At 46.7% G+C, this 18089-nt stretch overlaps 1 protein-coding gene across 1 annotated transcript in view; it reads left to right on the top strand.

Moving 5' to 3' along the window:
* The first annotated feature begins 792 nt into the window (after nucleotides 1-792).
* The window catches only part of nedd9 (neural precursor cell expressed, developmentally down-regulated 9), an 81400-nt gene continuing 64103 nt past the window's right edge, over nucleotides 793-18089 (top strand). Inside the window, exon 1 of the mRNA XM_072509582.1 lies at nucleotides 793-1003. Coding sequence (XP_072365683.1) covers nucleotides 992-1003 — 12 coding nt within the window. The 5' untranslated portion in view covers nucleotides 793-991. The remainder of the gene's footprint in view (nucleotides 1004-18089) is intronic.

Here is an 18089-nt window from a genome sequence, read left to right on the forward strand (position 1 = left end):
TAAGTTGGTGCTGCTGGTCCATCTACATAATCATCCCATGCCCATACATGTAGATCTCAGGCGAGGACGGGAAAGGCTGGTTGTACCATTCCCCATGTGGCAAATTAGGCAGAGGTGAATGCTGTGGGGGTGGAGAAGCCAAGAATAAGTGGGACGGTGGGCAATTCGAGCTGAATTACAATTTGGTCAGAGCATGTGTGTTAGAGAATTATATAGTCAGCTTGAGCAGAGTAATTTTAATGAATGTGTTGATCATATGGAAATTGTGAAGCCAGGTGTGTGTGTGTGTGTGTGGAGGGACAGTTCCTGATGCCTTCCTTCAGTGAACAGGGCCTGTTGTGAGGAGGCTGTGCCGTGGAATCTGACGGCTCACACCGCTTTGAATTCACACCGAACAAGGGAGAAACTGCACTCAAAAAGAAATGTCAGCGGGGGAGGTCAATGGAAGTGATTGTAAACAGAAAACGTATTGTTTCTTGGGGCCATCTCATGTCTGTTGCATGAGGCTTTGAAATGAATGCATTTTAGGAGACCGTTCGGTTGGTTGCTAGGGCACAGGAATAAAGATTTCCAGAATTCTCCATGTGGGCTTATTCCCCCCCCCCCCGCCCAAAAAGAAAATAATTCTTATTTAAACCTGACTAATCTGACAGAGAATTCCTTCCCTCGAGAGCTTGTGTTGCACTCAGAATATTCTTGTTCAATCTCCCTTTGCTGGTCACTTTGAAGCACTACCTTTTGCCGATGCAACTCTGAGAGCTCCCCCTCCGAGCCAATGGGAGGCCGCTCTGAGAATATCATGCAAATAAAGTGGAGTTTTGCTGCCGTGTCTGTTTCACAGGAGCAGAGAGAGGGAGAGAGAGGCTATAAGGAGCAGCTACACACACACAACTTGCAGCAATGACCGGCTTGTGATACCTCCGAGACTCACAGCGCTGAATGCACCCTGCGCACCGAGGGTTAGTCTTGACACCCCGGGAGGATCATTAAAATGAAGCGGAAGGTAAAATTGGAGTTTTTCTTTGCTGCCTGTTTTGTTTGCTGGGTTCTGCGCTGCGGAGAGCCCTGCTTGATTGAAAGTCCCAACTGCAAAAGGGGCTGGCTGAAGTTATTTCCACGGGCTCTCTTTTTAACTGCTAAATGCGAACTTTCCACACTTGAGAGATGTGTCAGATTGCCGTTGCTCGGCTGTAGGAAGAAGGGGTAGTGGGTTGTCATTGCACTGTGTTTATTTCAGTCCCAAAGGGCAGAGAGATTGTGTAACTTCACTTGCATCTCTCAGTGTCTCCGTTAAAAGGAAGTCGGTTTCCTTGTACCAAACTTGCATTTGAAGAGAAAAACATTTTCTAAGCGTGTAGTGTAGTGGGACGGGGGTAGGGGCTCTGCAGTTTCACAAGTTGATGTGGCATTATGTGACTGCGCTGGGCATCTTGCCTTTGCTCACTTTCCCATACACTTCCCCCAAGTGGAGGCAACATGATGCTGTACAAATACTGCCCCTGAAGAGGTGTTCCACAGCAGCCTGGTTTAAGTAACAGAAGAAACAGGAGCAGAGGCGTAGACTGGTCTGTGGCGTCTTCCCACACCAATTGGTTATTTTCGCACAGAAATTGCTGAATCCACCTCGCTGAGTATTTACATTCTAAACCCAGGGTCCTATTTGCTGCCATAACGCCTTTTTTCAACCCCATCACAGTCTCTCGTTCCAATACCATTGCCGATGGTCCAATCTTTCTATGTTTCTATCACCCCATTTGCTTGAATCTGCCATTATATTTATTCTATGCTTTGCCTCATTCCAAACCAGAATCTCCTTCTGTGTTTTAATTTTTAATTTTCAGACATCGAAGACAAAACCCACATCCTGAAAATCCCGCCATAATCTTAATGCTTGTATCAGATCAGCCGTCAGCCTATTATTCCCCCCCCCCCCCCCCCCCGCCCCCAAGAGAAAGTCCATGAATAGCCATATAGTTCTGCCCCCCTCAGGTTCTGGAATCAATCTCGCCCGTTCTGCAATCCTGCCAAGGTTTGAATATCCTTTTTAAAATAAGTGAGAATCTCACAGATCCCCACACATGGATCTCACCCATGTATTATTTTAGAATGACCTCTTCAACTCATCTACTGGAGTTAGTTAGGGTGGCACTTGCTCTCCCAAATGCCTTTTTAGTGTTCGATTTATGTGTTTTTAAAAAAAATACTTCAGCATATAGGAAGTCATGGATGTGAATTCCATTTGGCACAAAGTATTATTGCCACAATCCACCACACAACTGAGTCAATGTGCCCACTCCACTTAATGGACAAAAGAAAAAGATGGGCCTGGCCTGTGACGTTGTGTTCAGGAATTGAGGTTGAAGAGCTGATAGCATTTCTCTGTTGTCTTGCCATCTGTTGAATGAGGATCCATGCTTATGCGTGGTGCTCATTCTGGTCCTTGAAAATGAGATATTTCCCCCTCCGCTTCAACGTTTTTACTGTGGGGAGGGACACCCTGGATAATGTGACCTGAACCACATTCACACTGACTCACAGAATGCCAGGTTCCATCCCCTCTCTGTGCTGAAGTTAGCTGATTTCAGGGTAAAAGTGAGGGCATTATGATCAGCCTCAGCATTCTCATACTAATCAGGATTACTGTTCCCGATCTCTAGCTAAATGTATGTCCGGTTATTATTTACCCTGGGCAGTTCAAATAACCAACAGTCATTTTGTTTCTATTCACCCAAATGGCCACTTCGGTAAACAGAATGTTGCTGTCACCGTAACTGTAACCCACCATGGGGGGGGGGGGTTCTTAATTCGGAGGGACTCTCTCAATTCAGAGATATAGGCATCAGGAGATAGTTGTACAGGTCAAAGTGTGTCAATTAGTTAAGATAAATTGGCTGAGCTGAATTTGCATTGGTGGAATTGTGCTGTGGTTTGAACATCTTATGCAATCAGCACTTGCCCCACTCATCTTCAGGATCCGCCTGAAACCACAGATATGGCATAGAGTAAAAATAATGTGCGCGCGCACATGCATGCTGTGTGTTGCATTGGGACATTCAGCACACATGACGAGCATTTAACTCATTGCTTGGATCCTAGTCAGTTGGTGGAGGACATTGCAGTTTGTTTTTGGTTTATATTCATTATAAATTGACAGATGGATAAATAGTTCTATTTTCAGTTTGGAAGAGAAAAGCAGCTGCACCACTTTTATCTCGACTTTTATCTTTGCTAAAGCTGGCATACTGTTGAGTTTCTCATTGCAGCATTAATGGCTTTATAAATGGTTATTTAAAAGCAACGAAAAGCAAGCTAAGAGTCTCAAGGTGGCACCTATGAAGGCTTCATCGATCCACATAAAGAGGAGGTGGGCTCTGAAATTCCACCAAAAACGTGGGACTTCTGGTCGCCCAGTCTGTCTGGCATTCCAAGTCCTGAGGATGGAGTCATTTACATGAACGGGACAGGTCCCGGCACTATTTATGACATTGTCTTGGCAACTGCACCAATGGAAGCCTAAGATATTTGGAACAGCACTTTGTTGTGGGATTGTACCAGACAATGATTTTCAAAGAGTTAAAAATTGATTTTGGAGTGACTGTATTTTTAACACCTTCTCTAAATCACAAAGGGATATCACTTCAGAAAGTAAATCATTGGCTTTAAAGGGGGCGATTCTCCAAAATGGAGACCAAGTGTTCGCGCCGTTGTGAACGCCGTCGCGTTTCACGATGGCTTGAAACAGGCCTGGGTACGACCGATTCTGTCCCCCACAGGGGGCCAGCACGGCACTGGAGCGGTGTGCCCTTCCCGGCGCCAAATGGGCACCACGCCAACCCGCACATGCGCAGTTGGGCCGCGCCAACCTGCGCAAGCGCGAGGGACTTCAGCCCGCCGGCCCTGACTCAACATGGCGTTGGTGTTCAGGGGCTGGCCGCGCAACAAAGTAGGCCCGGGGGGCAAGAGGCCGGCCCGCCGATCGGTGGGTCCCGATCGCAGGCCAGACCCCATTGGAGGCCCCCCCCCCCGGTGAAGGATCGCTTTTCCCCGCCCCACAGGCCGCCCCGCCGACCCTTCGTGCAGAGTTCCCGCCAGCAGAGACCAGGGTGAACGGCACCGGCAGGACTCTGTCGTATCCGCACGGCCGCTCGGCCCATCCAGGCCGGAGAATCGGCTGCCCCGCCGATTCCAGCGGTCCGCAGCCGGCGCCGCGTCAGACGCGCTGGCGGAAATGGCGCCGATTCTCTGCACCTCGGAGAATCGCGCGCCGGCGTCGGGGCATCGTGGCGCGGTTGCGTCGATTCTCCGCCCCAGCTCGGGGCTCGGAGAATCACCCCAAAGTGTCTGGAATACCCTGAGGTTGTGAAAGATGCCATTATAAATGCAACATTTTCTTTATCACATTGCTCTGTACAGGAATCTATGTCATCACTCTCCAAAAATCCCACCAGTTCCAACTTGTTGTCCAATGTCAACACCATGGGGGGGAATGGGTTAAAAATGCATGGAGATCCAGCAGAACCAGGTCCTGCCTCTTGTCCTCTGCCAAAGAAGCGTCCTCCCAGGCATCAAGATTGCAGCCCAAAAGTCTCCATCTTCCCCTCCAATACAGCAACATAAACAATGCTCACTGTTTATTCTGCCCATTATCAAGACTGCCTGAATCCATCCATTAAAGCCAGAAGCGCAGGTTTTCATTCATTAGATTCTACAGACTTACTCAGCCAAGTCACAAGTCAGGTCAAGTCACAACTTGTGCAAGGACACACCGTTGTTGTTGTTGTTACAATTCAAAAGGATGTAAACTGGCTGTTTCCATGGGCCGAGGCCCTCATCAATATTACTGAATTAATTCCCAAGGTGGTTCTGTTAAGTAGTCTTTTGATTGATAAAGGTTTACACGATCGCCAAAGCAGTGATCAATTATTTTCAGGTACTGATTTTTCACCTCCTCTGGTTACAGAGGTCGGCTGCTCCTAGGCCTTTGCTGCTGTGTCTGGAATTAACAAGTGTCCTTGATCCCTGAATATCTTGCCTTTGCAACTCCATCCTACTTGTGCTTGTACATGTTTTTGTTTGCAAATTTTCCCTCTTTGAATTTTATGGTACAGTTGACACATTGGTGGGTCAATCCTAAGACAGAATGCCAAGACCTGTTAGGATCAGCAACTTGGCAAATTAATGGGGACATGGATTTAAAACTTGCACATTCTACCCCCTACCCCCATCAAAGCTCTGTTTTATTAATTGTGGTCCATGCAGGCAAAAGTACTTTGATGTTACTACATAAGGAGCTGCATTTGCCAGGTGTGTGGGGGGTTGGGGAAGGAGAGGGTGATGCGGTGGTGGGTGTAATGATAAGAAACTCAAGCTTTCCCTTTAGAAAAGTATCTGCCTCCACTCCTAATCTTCTCCACTAAAATCAGGGACTCTTGCTGTGGGGATGGAAGGTTCACATGTTCCTCTCCTCAAGGGTGCAGTGTGCTGGCACTCGAACAAAATGTCTCGCTCAACTATCCACTTTATGTTAAGTGCTTGTTGGTTAAGGGATACTTTCACTCGAGAGTACTGGCGTAATATTTGACTATACTAACGGGTGTTTAACCATACATTCTTTTGACAAATACGCACTCAGATTACCGTGGTTCTAACTAACTGCTTTTATTTCCAGACCCTCTAGAGTATTCTATCAAATTAATAACAAAAGTAGTACAAGAAACCCTGGCGGTTATGCAATGCGTTAACTCCCATAAGGGACAGTAAGAAGTCTTACAACACCAGGTTAAAGTCCAACAGGTTTGTTTCAAACACTAGCTTTTGCAGCACTGCTCCTGAAAGCTAGTGTTTGAAACAAACCTGTTGGACTTTAACCTGGTGTTGTAAGACTTCTTACTGTGCTCACCCCAGTCCAACGCCGGCATCTCCACATCATGGCTCCCATAAGGGAGCCACCTAGTGTTCAGTTAACAACATGCAAGCACCACACTACATTAATCAGTCATTCTGATGAAGTTAACAATTGGTGAAAGCTAACATGTAGCCCTTGGCCTGAGATTGCCAAAACCTTTAGAAGTGAGAAGGTAGAGGTTAGATTTAACTACTTTTATACAGAGGGTTGCCTGTGTGTAGAATGGACTGCACAGTGAGGCACTGCAGGTCTCTAGTGTGGCAGAATTGGATGAGGGAATGAATGATTGAAGTGTATTAAGCCTGATTTTAACTGGCTCGAAAGAGGTCAATATACGGCCAGTGGAGTGACAGGCAGGCCAGGGCCATTAACTCCTGTTTGGGGGTGGTACTTCTGGTCCACAAGAAAACCGTTATAAAATTAAATGCACCAGGCTTCTTTCTCGACACTCTACTGGACCACCTGCTCTCTACTTGGGTGTCTAAAATTGGTGCTTTTTAGTTTTTGAGAGCAACCAGATGGACCATGGAGTCTGTACTTTCTGGCCTTCTCCATTTACTGAATTCCTAATTATTGTATGAATGTAGTTGCCAAGTAGAAAATGTGAAATGGATCAGTCTCCTAATTTTACTTGTTATCACCGTGATAAATGATGAAAAGTGAACAGCTTTTCAGCATGTTTGTTGCTTTTCTGTTATCAGAGAACAGTAGGAATGTACCACAGCCATACAACCTTTTACATCAATGGTGGGCAACTTGCAGCCTGGGGACCACATACGGCCTATCTGGGTTCTGAGTGAGGCCATTGGCCAGGTGCAGGGTTGCCCCATTCTGCTAATTTCTGTCCACATATTTTTTTTCCTACCGGTATAATTGAAATGATATGCACTTAAAGCGAGGTGCGTGCTGATTGCTCACAACATTGACCGTGAGAGCCGTGCACTCCCTCGGTGTCCAAAGTGTAAATATTTCCTTTGTTTTTAACCACTTGAAGTTGATAGTTCAATTAATATATAAATGATTAAGCATTTTCGATAACACAGTATGAAATATTCAGCATGTTTTAAATGTATCTAATCATATTCATGGGGTTATGCTGAGTGAACAAACCTGATTTCAATCTTGCAGCCCACTTAGATGAAGGACGGCCACTCACGTGGCCCACTCATAGCCAAGGTTACCCATCACTGTGTTACACAGTACTCCATGAAACTTTCTACCTAACCATTTAAAGGCTTTCCAATGATATGCGTGCTGTTTAGATACAGAGATTTGGGAGTCTACGTCGCAGGAAAAGATTTAGATTTAATTACTAGGAAACAGCTTTTCTCGAAATGATGGTGTGCTTTGACTTGTTTTAACCTCTCAAAGTTTCAAGGTTGTCGCCACTGTAGGTCACTGCACCTAATGGGGCAGTCATGAGATTTATTAATAACAATTCTGTTGATCTTTCACTGTACCTCGGTACACGTGACAATAAACAAATCCAAACCAATCATTGCCCAGTATTCCTGAGGCTGCAATTAGGAAAGCAAACCCAGACCTTGCTATGTGTGGGCAACAGGGCAGCACACTAATCTTTTGGAGGTGATAATGAATCTGTGCAAGACTACATTGTGTACACTTCTGCATTCCTAACTGCAGCAAGGATATCCAGATATTGGAATAGTGCAGAACAGGGCAATCAAACCGATACCCAGCTTAAGACATGCAAACTGTGAGGGAGTGGGGTGGGGTGGGTAGAGATTGTGGAGTTTTACTTCAGAGCAGATAACTTTTCCGGATGATATTCTTCAAGCTAAGATATATTAAGTTGCAGTAATGACTGGGAATTTGGCGGGTTCAGAAAATCCCAGCTGGGAAGCAACACTCCGAAGTGTAGGCCATAGAAGAATGAAGGTGCACAGAGAGTTTATAGTTAACTAGCTTCGCTCAGTGGTGAAAATGTAGACTAGACTAACCAGGGAGGCAGTAGAAGGAGAAACATTGTTGGAGAATGGGATTGGGATTCCAGGCAGTGAATAATGGGGGATATTAGCTTTTGGCATGGGCCAAATGAGCTGCGGACCCTGTACATTCCTGTATTCCTACAAGTACTGTTTCTAACAACAATCCAAGCACTGTTCTAACATCAATCAATACGTCAGTAAATATAGAACATTCTGGAGATTCACGGCAGGAATTAATAAAGAGAGGATGGGTTAGGATGTCTGTGATCCTCCAGCAGGCCAAAAACTTTTCCTTTATCTTCTATCAGTAGTTTTCTTCTTGCTCTCACTACCAAATGCTACAGTGGCCAGGTAATAACCTTTACTTAATTAACTTCCTTGATTATTTTTGGATAAGATGAATAGGTTGTTTTGAGAGCACTTGTGGAGAGCAGCCTGTATTGAACACTAAAGATGAAACTGCTGAAATGTAAGCTTCAAACGCAACATCAACTATATTGTCACAATATCATCAGTTAATGATAACTTAGTTAGAATTCTCCTAATTTTGGGTGCTGCACCTTGTCAGAGCTGCCTGGGGCCTATAAGTAGGACAGGATACTGCCATCATTTTAAGCAAGTTTGTCTTGAGGATTCCATCCCCTTATTGTGGATCGCTTTTGAAGTAGCTACAAATCTCAGTATAATTGTTACCTTTTAACTGCGGAAAAAAATGTGTTGTTGGACATTTTGGAAACAAATTTCCCTCCACCAATTGCATCTATCTCCTCTGAAATTTGGAGAGTGTTAATTGCCACCTTAATGGCAAAGGCAGCAAACACCAACAAACTAAAACACTGGCCATGCTCCTGACCTGTTTCTACAGGCAATGTAAATGGTGAGACTTTGTAACCATGTAAAAAGTAATCACTCTCGGTGTCGGGTATCATCGTGACTAGGCCTGTGGCTGTCTAATGCCAGAGCAATCTAATCCATTTGATCTCTGAAAACTAGTGCCAGCAAAATCATTACATCATGATGAGGTTCCACTTAAGAAATACTGTGCTTTTGAGCTACAATTTAATTGACGCCTTCAAATTGAATAATTACTGGTCCTCCCTTCAATATTTCTGAAGATACTACATGAATACAAACAAAGTCATAGACATAGATCAACAATTGGAAGCTGCATTAAAAATATTTTAATTCGGTTTTATGATTCAGGAGATGATGTGCAAGATTGGGGCAGATTATTTTGGCTAGAGTTGATAAAGGGTGTGTAGGAGTTGGCATATGGGCGGACTCTGGTTTGGAGTCAGAGATTCCATGTGGAGCTTCCTAGGATTATTTATATCCCTTTAATGAACTTCAGTCATATGCAGATCACAAAGATTGGAAGGGATTGTACGATGCTCTGAAATCGGTGCTCTGGTTCAGCATCAACCTTCGATGCCGACAAGTCATACTTATCAGGAAAAAGCCCAGATCATAAAAGGATGGGCAGAGCCCTTTAACCATACATTCAATTAGTTCATCCATCATTCAAGAAGCAATCACCAGGTTGCCATTAACTCCTCTCTTGACGAATCTCCTACATACAGAAATAGGAAAGGAGCAGTCACCTTGTTGGGAGTTTTCTATAGGCCCCCCAATAGCAGAGAGATGTGGAGGAACAGATTGGGAAACAGATTTTGGAAATGCGCAGAAGTCACAGGGTAGTAGTCATGGGTGACTTCAACTTCCCAAATATTGAGTGGAAACTCTATATCAAATAGTTTGGATGGGATGGTGTTTGTGCAGTGTGTCCAGGAAGTTTTTCTAGCACGGTATGTAGATTGTCCGACCAGAGTGGAGGCCATATTAGATTTGGTACTTGGTAATGAACCAGGGCAAGTGATAGATTTGTTAGTGGGGGAGCATTTTGGAGATAGTGACCACAATTCTGTGACTTTCACTTTAGTAATGGCGAGGGATAGGTGAGTGTAACAGGGCAAGGTTTACAATTGGGGGAAGGGTAAATACGATGTTGTCAGACAAGAACTGAAGTGCATAAGTTGGGAACATAGGCCTGTCAGGGAAGGACACAATTGAAATGTGGAACTTGTTTAAGGAACATATACTACATGTCCTTAATATGTATTTCCCTGTCAGGCAGGGAAGAGATGGTCGAGTGAGGGAACCATGGTTGACAAGAGAAGTTGAATGTCTTGTTAAGAGGATGTAAGGCTGAGGAAACAAGGTTCAGACAGGGCGCTGGAGGGATACAAGATAGCCAGGAGGGAACTGAAGAAAGGGATTAAGAGAGCTAAGAGGGGGCATGAAAAATCTTTGGCGGGTAGGATCAAGGAAAACCCCAAGGCCTTTTACACATATGTGAGAAATATGAGAATGACTAGAGCGAGGGTAGGTCCGATCAAGGACAGTAGCGAGAGATTCTGTATTGAGTCTGAAGAGATAGGAGAGGTCTTGAACGAGTACTTTTCTTCAGTATTTACGAATGAGAGGGGCCATATTGTTGGAGAGGACTGGTAAGCTCGAGGAGATACTTGTCAGGAAGGAAGATGTGTTGGGCATTTTGAAAAACTTGAGGATAGACAAGTCCGCCGGGATATGTCCAAGGATTCTATGGGAAGCAAGAGATGAAATTGCCGAGACGTTGGCAATGCTCTTTTCGTCCTCACTGTCAACAGGGGTGGTACCAGGGGATTGGAGTGTGGCGAATGTCGTGCCCCTGTTCAAAAAAGGGAATAGGGATAACCCTGGGAATTACAGGCCAGTTAGTCTTACTTCCGTGGTAGGCAAAGTAATGGAAAGGGTACTGAGGGATAGGATTTCTGAGCATCTGGAAAGACTGCTTGATTAGGGATAGTCAGCACGGATTTGTGAGGGGTAGGTCTTGCCTCACAAGTCTTATTGAATTCTTTGAGGAGGTGACCAAGCACGTGGATGAAGGTAAAGCAGTGGATGTAGTGTACATGGATTTTAGTAAGGCATTTGATAAGGTTCCCCATGGTAGACTTATGCAGAAAGTAAGGAGGCATGGGATAGTGGGAAATTTGGCCAGTTGGATAACGAACTGGCTAACCAATAAAAGTCAGAGAGTGGTGGTGGATGGCAAATATTCAGCCTGGAGCCCAGTTACCGGTGGCGTACCGCAGGGATCAGTTCTGGGTCCTCTGCTGTTTGTGATTTTTGTTAATGACTTGGATGAGGGAGTTGAAGGGTGGGTCAGTAAATTTGTAGACGATACGAAGATTGGTAGAGTTATGGATAGTGAGGAGGGCTGTTGTTGGCTGCAAAGAGACATAGATAGGATGCAGAGCTGGGCTGAGAAGTGGCAGATGGAGTTTAACCCTGAAAAGTGTGAGGTTGTCCATTTTGGAAGGACAAATATGAATGCGGAATACAGGGTTAACGGTAGGGTTCTTTGCAATGTGGGGGAGCAGGGAGATCTTGGGGTCTATGTTCATAGATCTTTGAAAGTTGCCACTCAAGTGGATAGAGCTGTGAGGAAGGCCTATGGTGTGCTAGCGTTCATTAGCAGAGGGATTGAATTTAAGAGCCGTGAGATGATGATGTAGCTGTACAAAACCTTGGTAAGGCCACATTTGGAGTACTGTGTACGGTTCTGGTCGCCTCATTTTAGGAAGGATGTGGAAGCTTTGGAAAAGGTGCGAAGGAGATTTACCAGGATGTTACCTGGAATGGAGAGTAGGTCTTACGAGGAAAGGTTGAGGGTGCCAGGCCTTTTCTCATAAGAACGGAGAAGGATGAGGGGTGACTTGATAGAGGTTTATAAGATGATCAGGGGAATAGATAGAGTAGACAGTCAGAGACTTTTTCCCCAGGTGGAACAAACCATTACAAGGGGACATAAATTTAAGGTGAATGGTGGAAAATATAGGGGGGATGTCAGAGGTAGGTTCTTTATCCAGAGAGTAGTGGGGGCATGGAATGCACTGCCTGTGGAAGTAGTTGTGTCGGAAACATTAGGGACCTTCAAGCAGCTATTGGATAGGTACATGGATTCCGGTAGAATGATGGGGTGTAGATTAATTTGTTCTTATCTAGGACAAAATTTCGGCACAACATCGTGGGTCGAAGGGCCTGTTCTGTGCTGTATTTTTCTATGTTCTATGCATTGCTAAAAATGATAAATGCAACCAAACTCCTGTCTAGTGGCAAAGCTCCTGGAGCTGATGCTATCCCAGCTGAGGTTTACGAGACTGGTGGTCAATGCCTTGTGATTTCTGAAATTGTAGAGGAACCACTATTATGGTGCTTGCAGTTATACAACTGCAAGAGAAATGCCAAGAACAGAACATGGATCTCAACACCATGTTTGTTGACCTGCCCAAGGTCTTTGACACAGTCAACCATTAAGGGCATTGGAAGGTAATGGAGAAGTTTGGCTGCCCTGAGAAATTCTTCATATTGGTTTGACAGTTCCATGACAGCACGCTCACGCATGTGTTGGAACATGATGAGTCTTCTGACCCAATTACTAATGGAGTTAAATAGGGCCATGTGTTAGCCCCAACACTCCACCTTTTTCTCCATCGTGTTCTCCAATGCCTTCCTTGATGGTGATCCTGGTGCAAAATCAGATTCCCTTGGATGGGAAGCTACTCAATCTTTAAATTTAAAAAAATAATCTTCATTGTCACGAGTACGCTTACATTAACACTGCAATTAAGTTACTGTGAAAATCGCCACATTCCGGCGCCTGTTCGGCTACACAGAGGGAGAATTCAGAAGGTTCAAATACCTAACAGCACATCTTTTGGGACTTGTGGGAGGAAACCGGAGCACCTGGATGAAACCCACGCAGACACCGGGAGAACGTGCAGAGTCCACACAGACAGTAACCCAAGCCGGGAATGGAACCTGGGACCCTGGCACTGTGAAGCAACGGTGCTAACCACTATGCTACCATGCTGCCAACTGCATATAAAGACCAAGGTCTCCAAGGGCATACTTTATGATTTCCTGTTTGCTGATTGACTGTGCACTAGCTGCCAATTCAGAGTTGGACATGCAACATAGCATGGCCTATTCTCTAATGCATGTAACAACTCCGACCTTACGATCAGCATGACGACAGCTGAAGTAATATACCAGCCTTCTCAAAGAAAGCCCTCACTCGAGCCAAGGTTTCAGTGCAAGACCAAAACCGGTCAACTGTGGATAAGTTCACTTATCTTGGCAGCACACTCTCTGGAGCTGTCTATTGACAACAAGCCACATACAAGAATTGCCAAAGCAAGCATAGACCATTGAATCCCTACAGTGCAGGAAGAGGTCATTCAGCCCGTGACCCTCTGAAAGAGCATCCTACCTAGGCCCATGACCCCACATAACCTGTGTATCTTTGAATGATGAGGTCAATTTAGCATGGCCAATCCACCTAACCTTCTTTGGACTGTAAAGTCTGAAGTGCACTCTGTACTATGCAGGCAGGACTTGTACTGTGTACCAGCACCATGTCAAGAAGCTTTTCTTGAGGTGCCTTCAGGAACTTCTGAAGATCAGATCAAAATACCAGACACTTGAGGTGCTCCACCCAAGCTGGCATGCCAAGTGTCCACACCATACTAAGACACCCACAACCGAGTTGGTATGGTCATGTAAGCCAGAATGCCTTGACACTCTCTCACAAAAGCTAATCCTTTATAAAGACCTTGAGCCTGGTGCATACTCTCGAGGAAGTGCTCCAAGGACACTCTCCAGGTTTCACTTTGGAGTTTTGGTTTCAATTTTAAATCCCAGGAGGAGGTCGCTCGGGAATGCTGTACCTGGTGCAACCAAATAAAGAGTGTAGCTTCCTTCAAAAGCAAGCACATACCAGAACCCTGGAAATCCCAAGCCAGAAACTCATCCAAAACTCAAATAGTCTGTGGTAACATGCCCTATTTGCAGCACTGCAGGCAATGGCCATGGTCATCTTTGCCTGGAAGGATGAATATGAACAGTTTATGATTTATATTCCTTTGGTCATAGACTGACAAAAAGAAAATTATTCAATCTTCATGATGTGCACACATGAAGTGTTGTGGGGAATACATCAAAAGTATTTCTAACCTCAGCCATTTAACTGCAAGGAAACAGGGGCTTCATTCTCTGACCCCCCGCCGGGTCGGAGAATGGCCGTTGGCCGCCGTGAATCCCGCCCCTGCCCCCGCCGAAGTCTCTGCTCCCGGAGATTCTCCGGCCCGGATGGGCCGAAGTCCTGCCCAGAAATTGCCTGTCCCGCCGGCGTAAATCAAACCTGGTATTTACCGGCGGGACCAGGCGCCGTGGGCTGGGTCCTGGGGGGGGGGGGGCGCGGGGCGATCTGACCCCGGGGGGGGCCCCACGGTGGCCTGGCCCGCGATCGGGGCCCACCGATCCGCGGGCGGGCCTGTGCCGTGGGGGCACTCTTTCCCTTCCGCTTCCGCCACGGCCTCCACCATGGCGGAGGCGGAAGAGACTCTCCCCACTGCGCATGCGTGGGAAACTGACAGCGGCCGCTGACGCTCCCACGCATGCGCCGCATTTCCGCGCCAGCTGGCGGGGAAACAAACGCCATTTCCGCCAGCTGGCGGGGCGGAAATCCCTCCGGCGTCGGCCTAGCCCCTCAATGTTGGGGCTAGGCCGCCAAAGATGCGGAGCATTCCGCACCTTTGGGCCGGCGCGATGCCCGTCTGATTGGCGCCGGCTTTGGCGCCAGTCGGCGGACATCCCGCCGTTGGGGGAGAATTTCGCCCCAGATAACCTCCTGTGACTGAGTCCCTTCAGTGAGGAGGGGGATGTTGTTTGAAAATATTACTAGAGCATCCGGTTTGTGATGGGCATTGGAAGCACATTGTTTTAGGGGAATCCAATGATTGAAACAAAGTTTGTGGCATTCAATAAGGCAACAGCACATCCACATATTTGTCAGTAAGGTGGCTTAGGTTGTTGGATTGATCACAAGGGAACAATTTATTATAATTATGAATTTTCTGGTACTTGTTGTGATACGGACAGGGGGAGAAAGAAGCTATGGAAGATTTCCCATGTGAGTTAACGATCACAGGCTCCTGTTGGAAGTAGATGATCAGTGAATTTGTCTGTGCTTCCCACCTCCACCCCCCCCCCCCCCCCCCCCCCCCACAAGAAGGGAAGGAGACTCTGTTAGGTTAACGAACCCCCGAGGTGCCCGCGCATTGCTCTGAACACATACCCAGCATGTAAATCAATAGTGGTCTGGGACCAGACTGTCCTCTAGCCAGGGTGTGGCTTGTGGCAGGCAGTAACTTAACAGGGATGGAAATACTTAAGTAACCAGTGATTCTTTCACGCACAAATGCAAGTCTGTAAGGATTATGAGTTGGGTAGTTTTATTTTTAAAAGAAACAAATCATTAAAAAATCAGATTTACTCATTAAATGATGCAAATGTTCCGTGAAACCACAATGCATCAGAATTGGAAGCAAAAGTTCTGTTTCCAATCTGCCAAATCTAAAGGGCAGCAAGCCTATTGGCCTAAACTTTATCTACATTGGGCCCATGACGGCACTTTCCAAATATAAGTACTTTACACATTACCACACTACAATTACCCATGTTATTCTCATTCTCACTCCTGGTCCCACAAACATCACTTTCCAATTAGTTTTCCTTCTCATTGCCCAATACAGATGTTGTCGCCCAGTTGTCCCTTGCAATTGCACCAATGTACTGGGTTCCCAATTTGCAATGAGTAATGAGGTTCACTGATACACAGATTGGTGCCCAGATGAAAGCTCCAGTAAATAAGTTCATTGCAGCCATGTTAACTTAGCCAGCACCCATTTGTGTTGGGTCATAAGAGTTTTCATCAGCAATTGTATTTCATCTAAGGAATCGTTTAAAGAAAAGTTTTGATAACATTAAGGAGGGTCAGTTATGGTACAGGAACTGGGTGCAGCAGCTGCAAACACAGCGTCAAATATGCTATTGCCAGGGAAAGTGAACTTTGAACTGGTTTCCTCCCCACAGAATGAAAGAGGTCTCGATGGGCCGAATGGCCTTACTTCCGCTCCTATGTCTTATGGTCTTTGCTTTTTGCCAGTTCAGTTGAATCAACCAAATGCTGAAGATTATTACACTGGGTTATAACAATGGGGCACAATTAATGTATTTAAACCCCCATTCACTCTGAGAGTAGAACTTTACCAGTGTCTGCCATGGTACCATTGAAACCAGAATTTTAACCTGTCTCTGTAACCTATGTCCTCTCAGAGCTCTGTACTCTTCCAATTTTGGCATCCTGCACCTCCTCCACTTCCTACATTCCACTAATGGCAGCTGTGTGCCTTCTGTTGTCTTTGCCCTGAACTCTGAATTCACTCCCTAAATCTCTCCATCTTCTCCTCCTTTTATTACATTTCTTAAAACTTACCTGTTTGACTGAGCTTTTAGTCGCCTGCCTTAATATCTCCTTACATGGTTCCAAGTCAAATTTTTCTGTTCTTAATTCTCCTGCAAAAAACCTTGGGATGTTTTACTATGTTAAAGATGCTATATAAATTCAACAGCTTGGGCGAAATTCTCCGGTATCGGCGCGATGTCCGCCGACTGGCGCCCAAAACGGCGCAAATCAGTCGGGCATCGCCCCGCCCCAAAGGTGCGGAATCCTCCGCATCTTGGGGGCCGAGCCCCAACCTTAAGGGGCTAGGCCCGCGCCAGACTAATTTCCGCCCCGCCAGCTGGCGGAAAAGGCCTTTGGTGCCTTGCCAACTGGTGCGGAAATGACATCTCCGGGCGGCGCATGCGCGGGAGCGTCAGCGGCCGCTCAGGGCATCCCCGCGCATGCGCTGTAGAGGGAGTCTCTTCCGCCTCCGCCATGGTGGAGACCGTGGCGAAGGCGGAAGGAAAAGTGTTCCCCCACGGCACAGGCCCGCCCGCGGATCGGTGGGGTCCGATTGCGGGCCAGGCCACTGTGGGGGCACCCCCCGGGGCCAGATCGCCCCGCACCCACCCAGGACTCCGGAGCCCGCTCGCGCCGCCTTGTCCCGCCGGTAAGGTAGGTGGTTTAATCTACGCCGGTGGGACAGGCATTTTAGCGGCGGGACTTCGGCCCATCCGGGCCGGAGAATCGCGGGGGGGGGGGGGTGCCCGCCAACCGGCGCGGCGCGATTCCCGCCCCCGCTAAATATCCGGTGCCGGAGAATTCGGCAACCGGCGGGGGCGGGATTCACGCCAGCCCCCGGCGATTCTCCATCCCGGCGGGGGGTCGGAGAATCTCGCCCCTTGTTATTTTTGTAGAAAATAAATAATGGGCTGTCAATCCCTCAGCTAGCCTCACACCTGAAAAATGTACCTGCTAAATGATAGGATAGATTTTGCAAGTTGTGTATTTTCAGGATAGACCCTCACATACAAGGTGGGATTTACCGGCCCCACTGAGTAGGCTAGCCTGCCATATCCCCCACAGCAGGTCCCACCATAGCCCCAAGGATCTGGAAATCGCTCATGAGCAGTCTGTCGTTTCCCAAATTTGCATAGAATCCCTACAGTGCAGAAGGAGGCCATTTGGCCCATCGACTGCACTGAACCTATGAAAGAGCACCCTACCTAGACCCACTCCCCCACCCTATCCCCACAATCCCACCAAACCTTTTAGCATGGCCATTGCACCTAACATGCACATTTTTGGACGATGGGAGGAACCCGGAGCACCCAGAGGAAATCCACGCAGATGCGAGGAGAAAGTGCAAACTCCACAGTCACCCAAGGCCAGATTGAACCTGGGTCCCTTGTGCTGTGAGGCAGCAGTGCTAACCATGCACCACCATGAAATGAAAAATGAAAATCGCTTATTGTCACAAGTGGGCTTCAAATGAAGTTACTGTGAAAAGCCCCTAGTCGCCACATTCCGGCGCCTGTTCGGGGAGGCTGTTACGGGAATTGAACCGTGCTGCTGGCCTGCCTTGGTTTGCTTTCAAAGCACAGCCCTTGCTTTGTAATGGTCTGTACTGGGACTATGCATTCCAGTATCTATGTGGGTTGATATTTGTTTAAAGGGTAAATAGATTTAATATAACAGCTGTTTAATAAGCACCCCAGTGCAGAAAAGTAAAAGAGTTAATAAACAATTTGTTTAAAGGCATCAAAGCTTTTTCTACTTGCTGTGCTGTGGGACTTTTTCACTTCACTCCCAAGACAACTGGTTAGTCTGAATTTAATTACTAGATAATGATGAGCGCAGCCTACTGCCTGAGGTTAAACAAAAGGCCCATCTTTGATGTCAC

The sequence above is a fragment of the Scyliorhinus torazame genome, chromosome 6, assembly GCF_047496885.1.
Source record: "Scyliorhinus torazame isolate Kashiwa2021f chromosome 6, sScyTor2.1, whole genome shotgun sequence".
Lineage (NCBI taxonomy): Eukaryota > Metazoa > Chordata > Chondrichthyes > Carcharhiniformes > Scyliorhinidae > Scyliorhinus > Scyliorhinus torazame.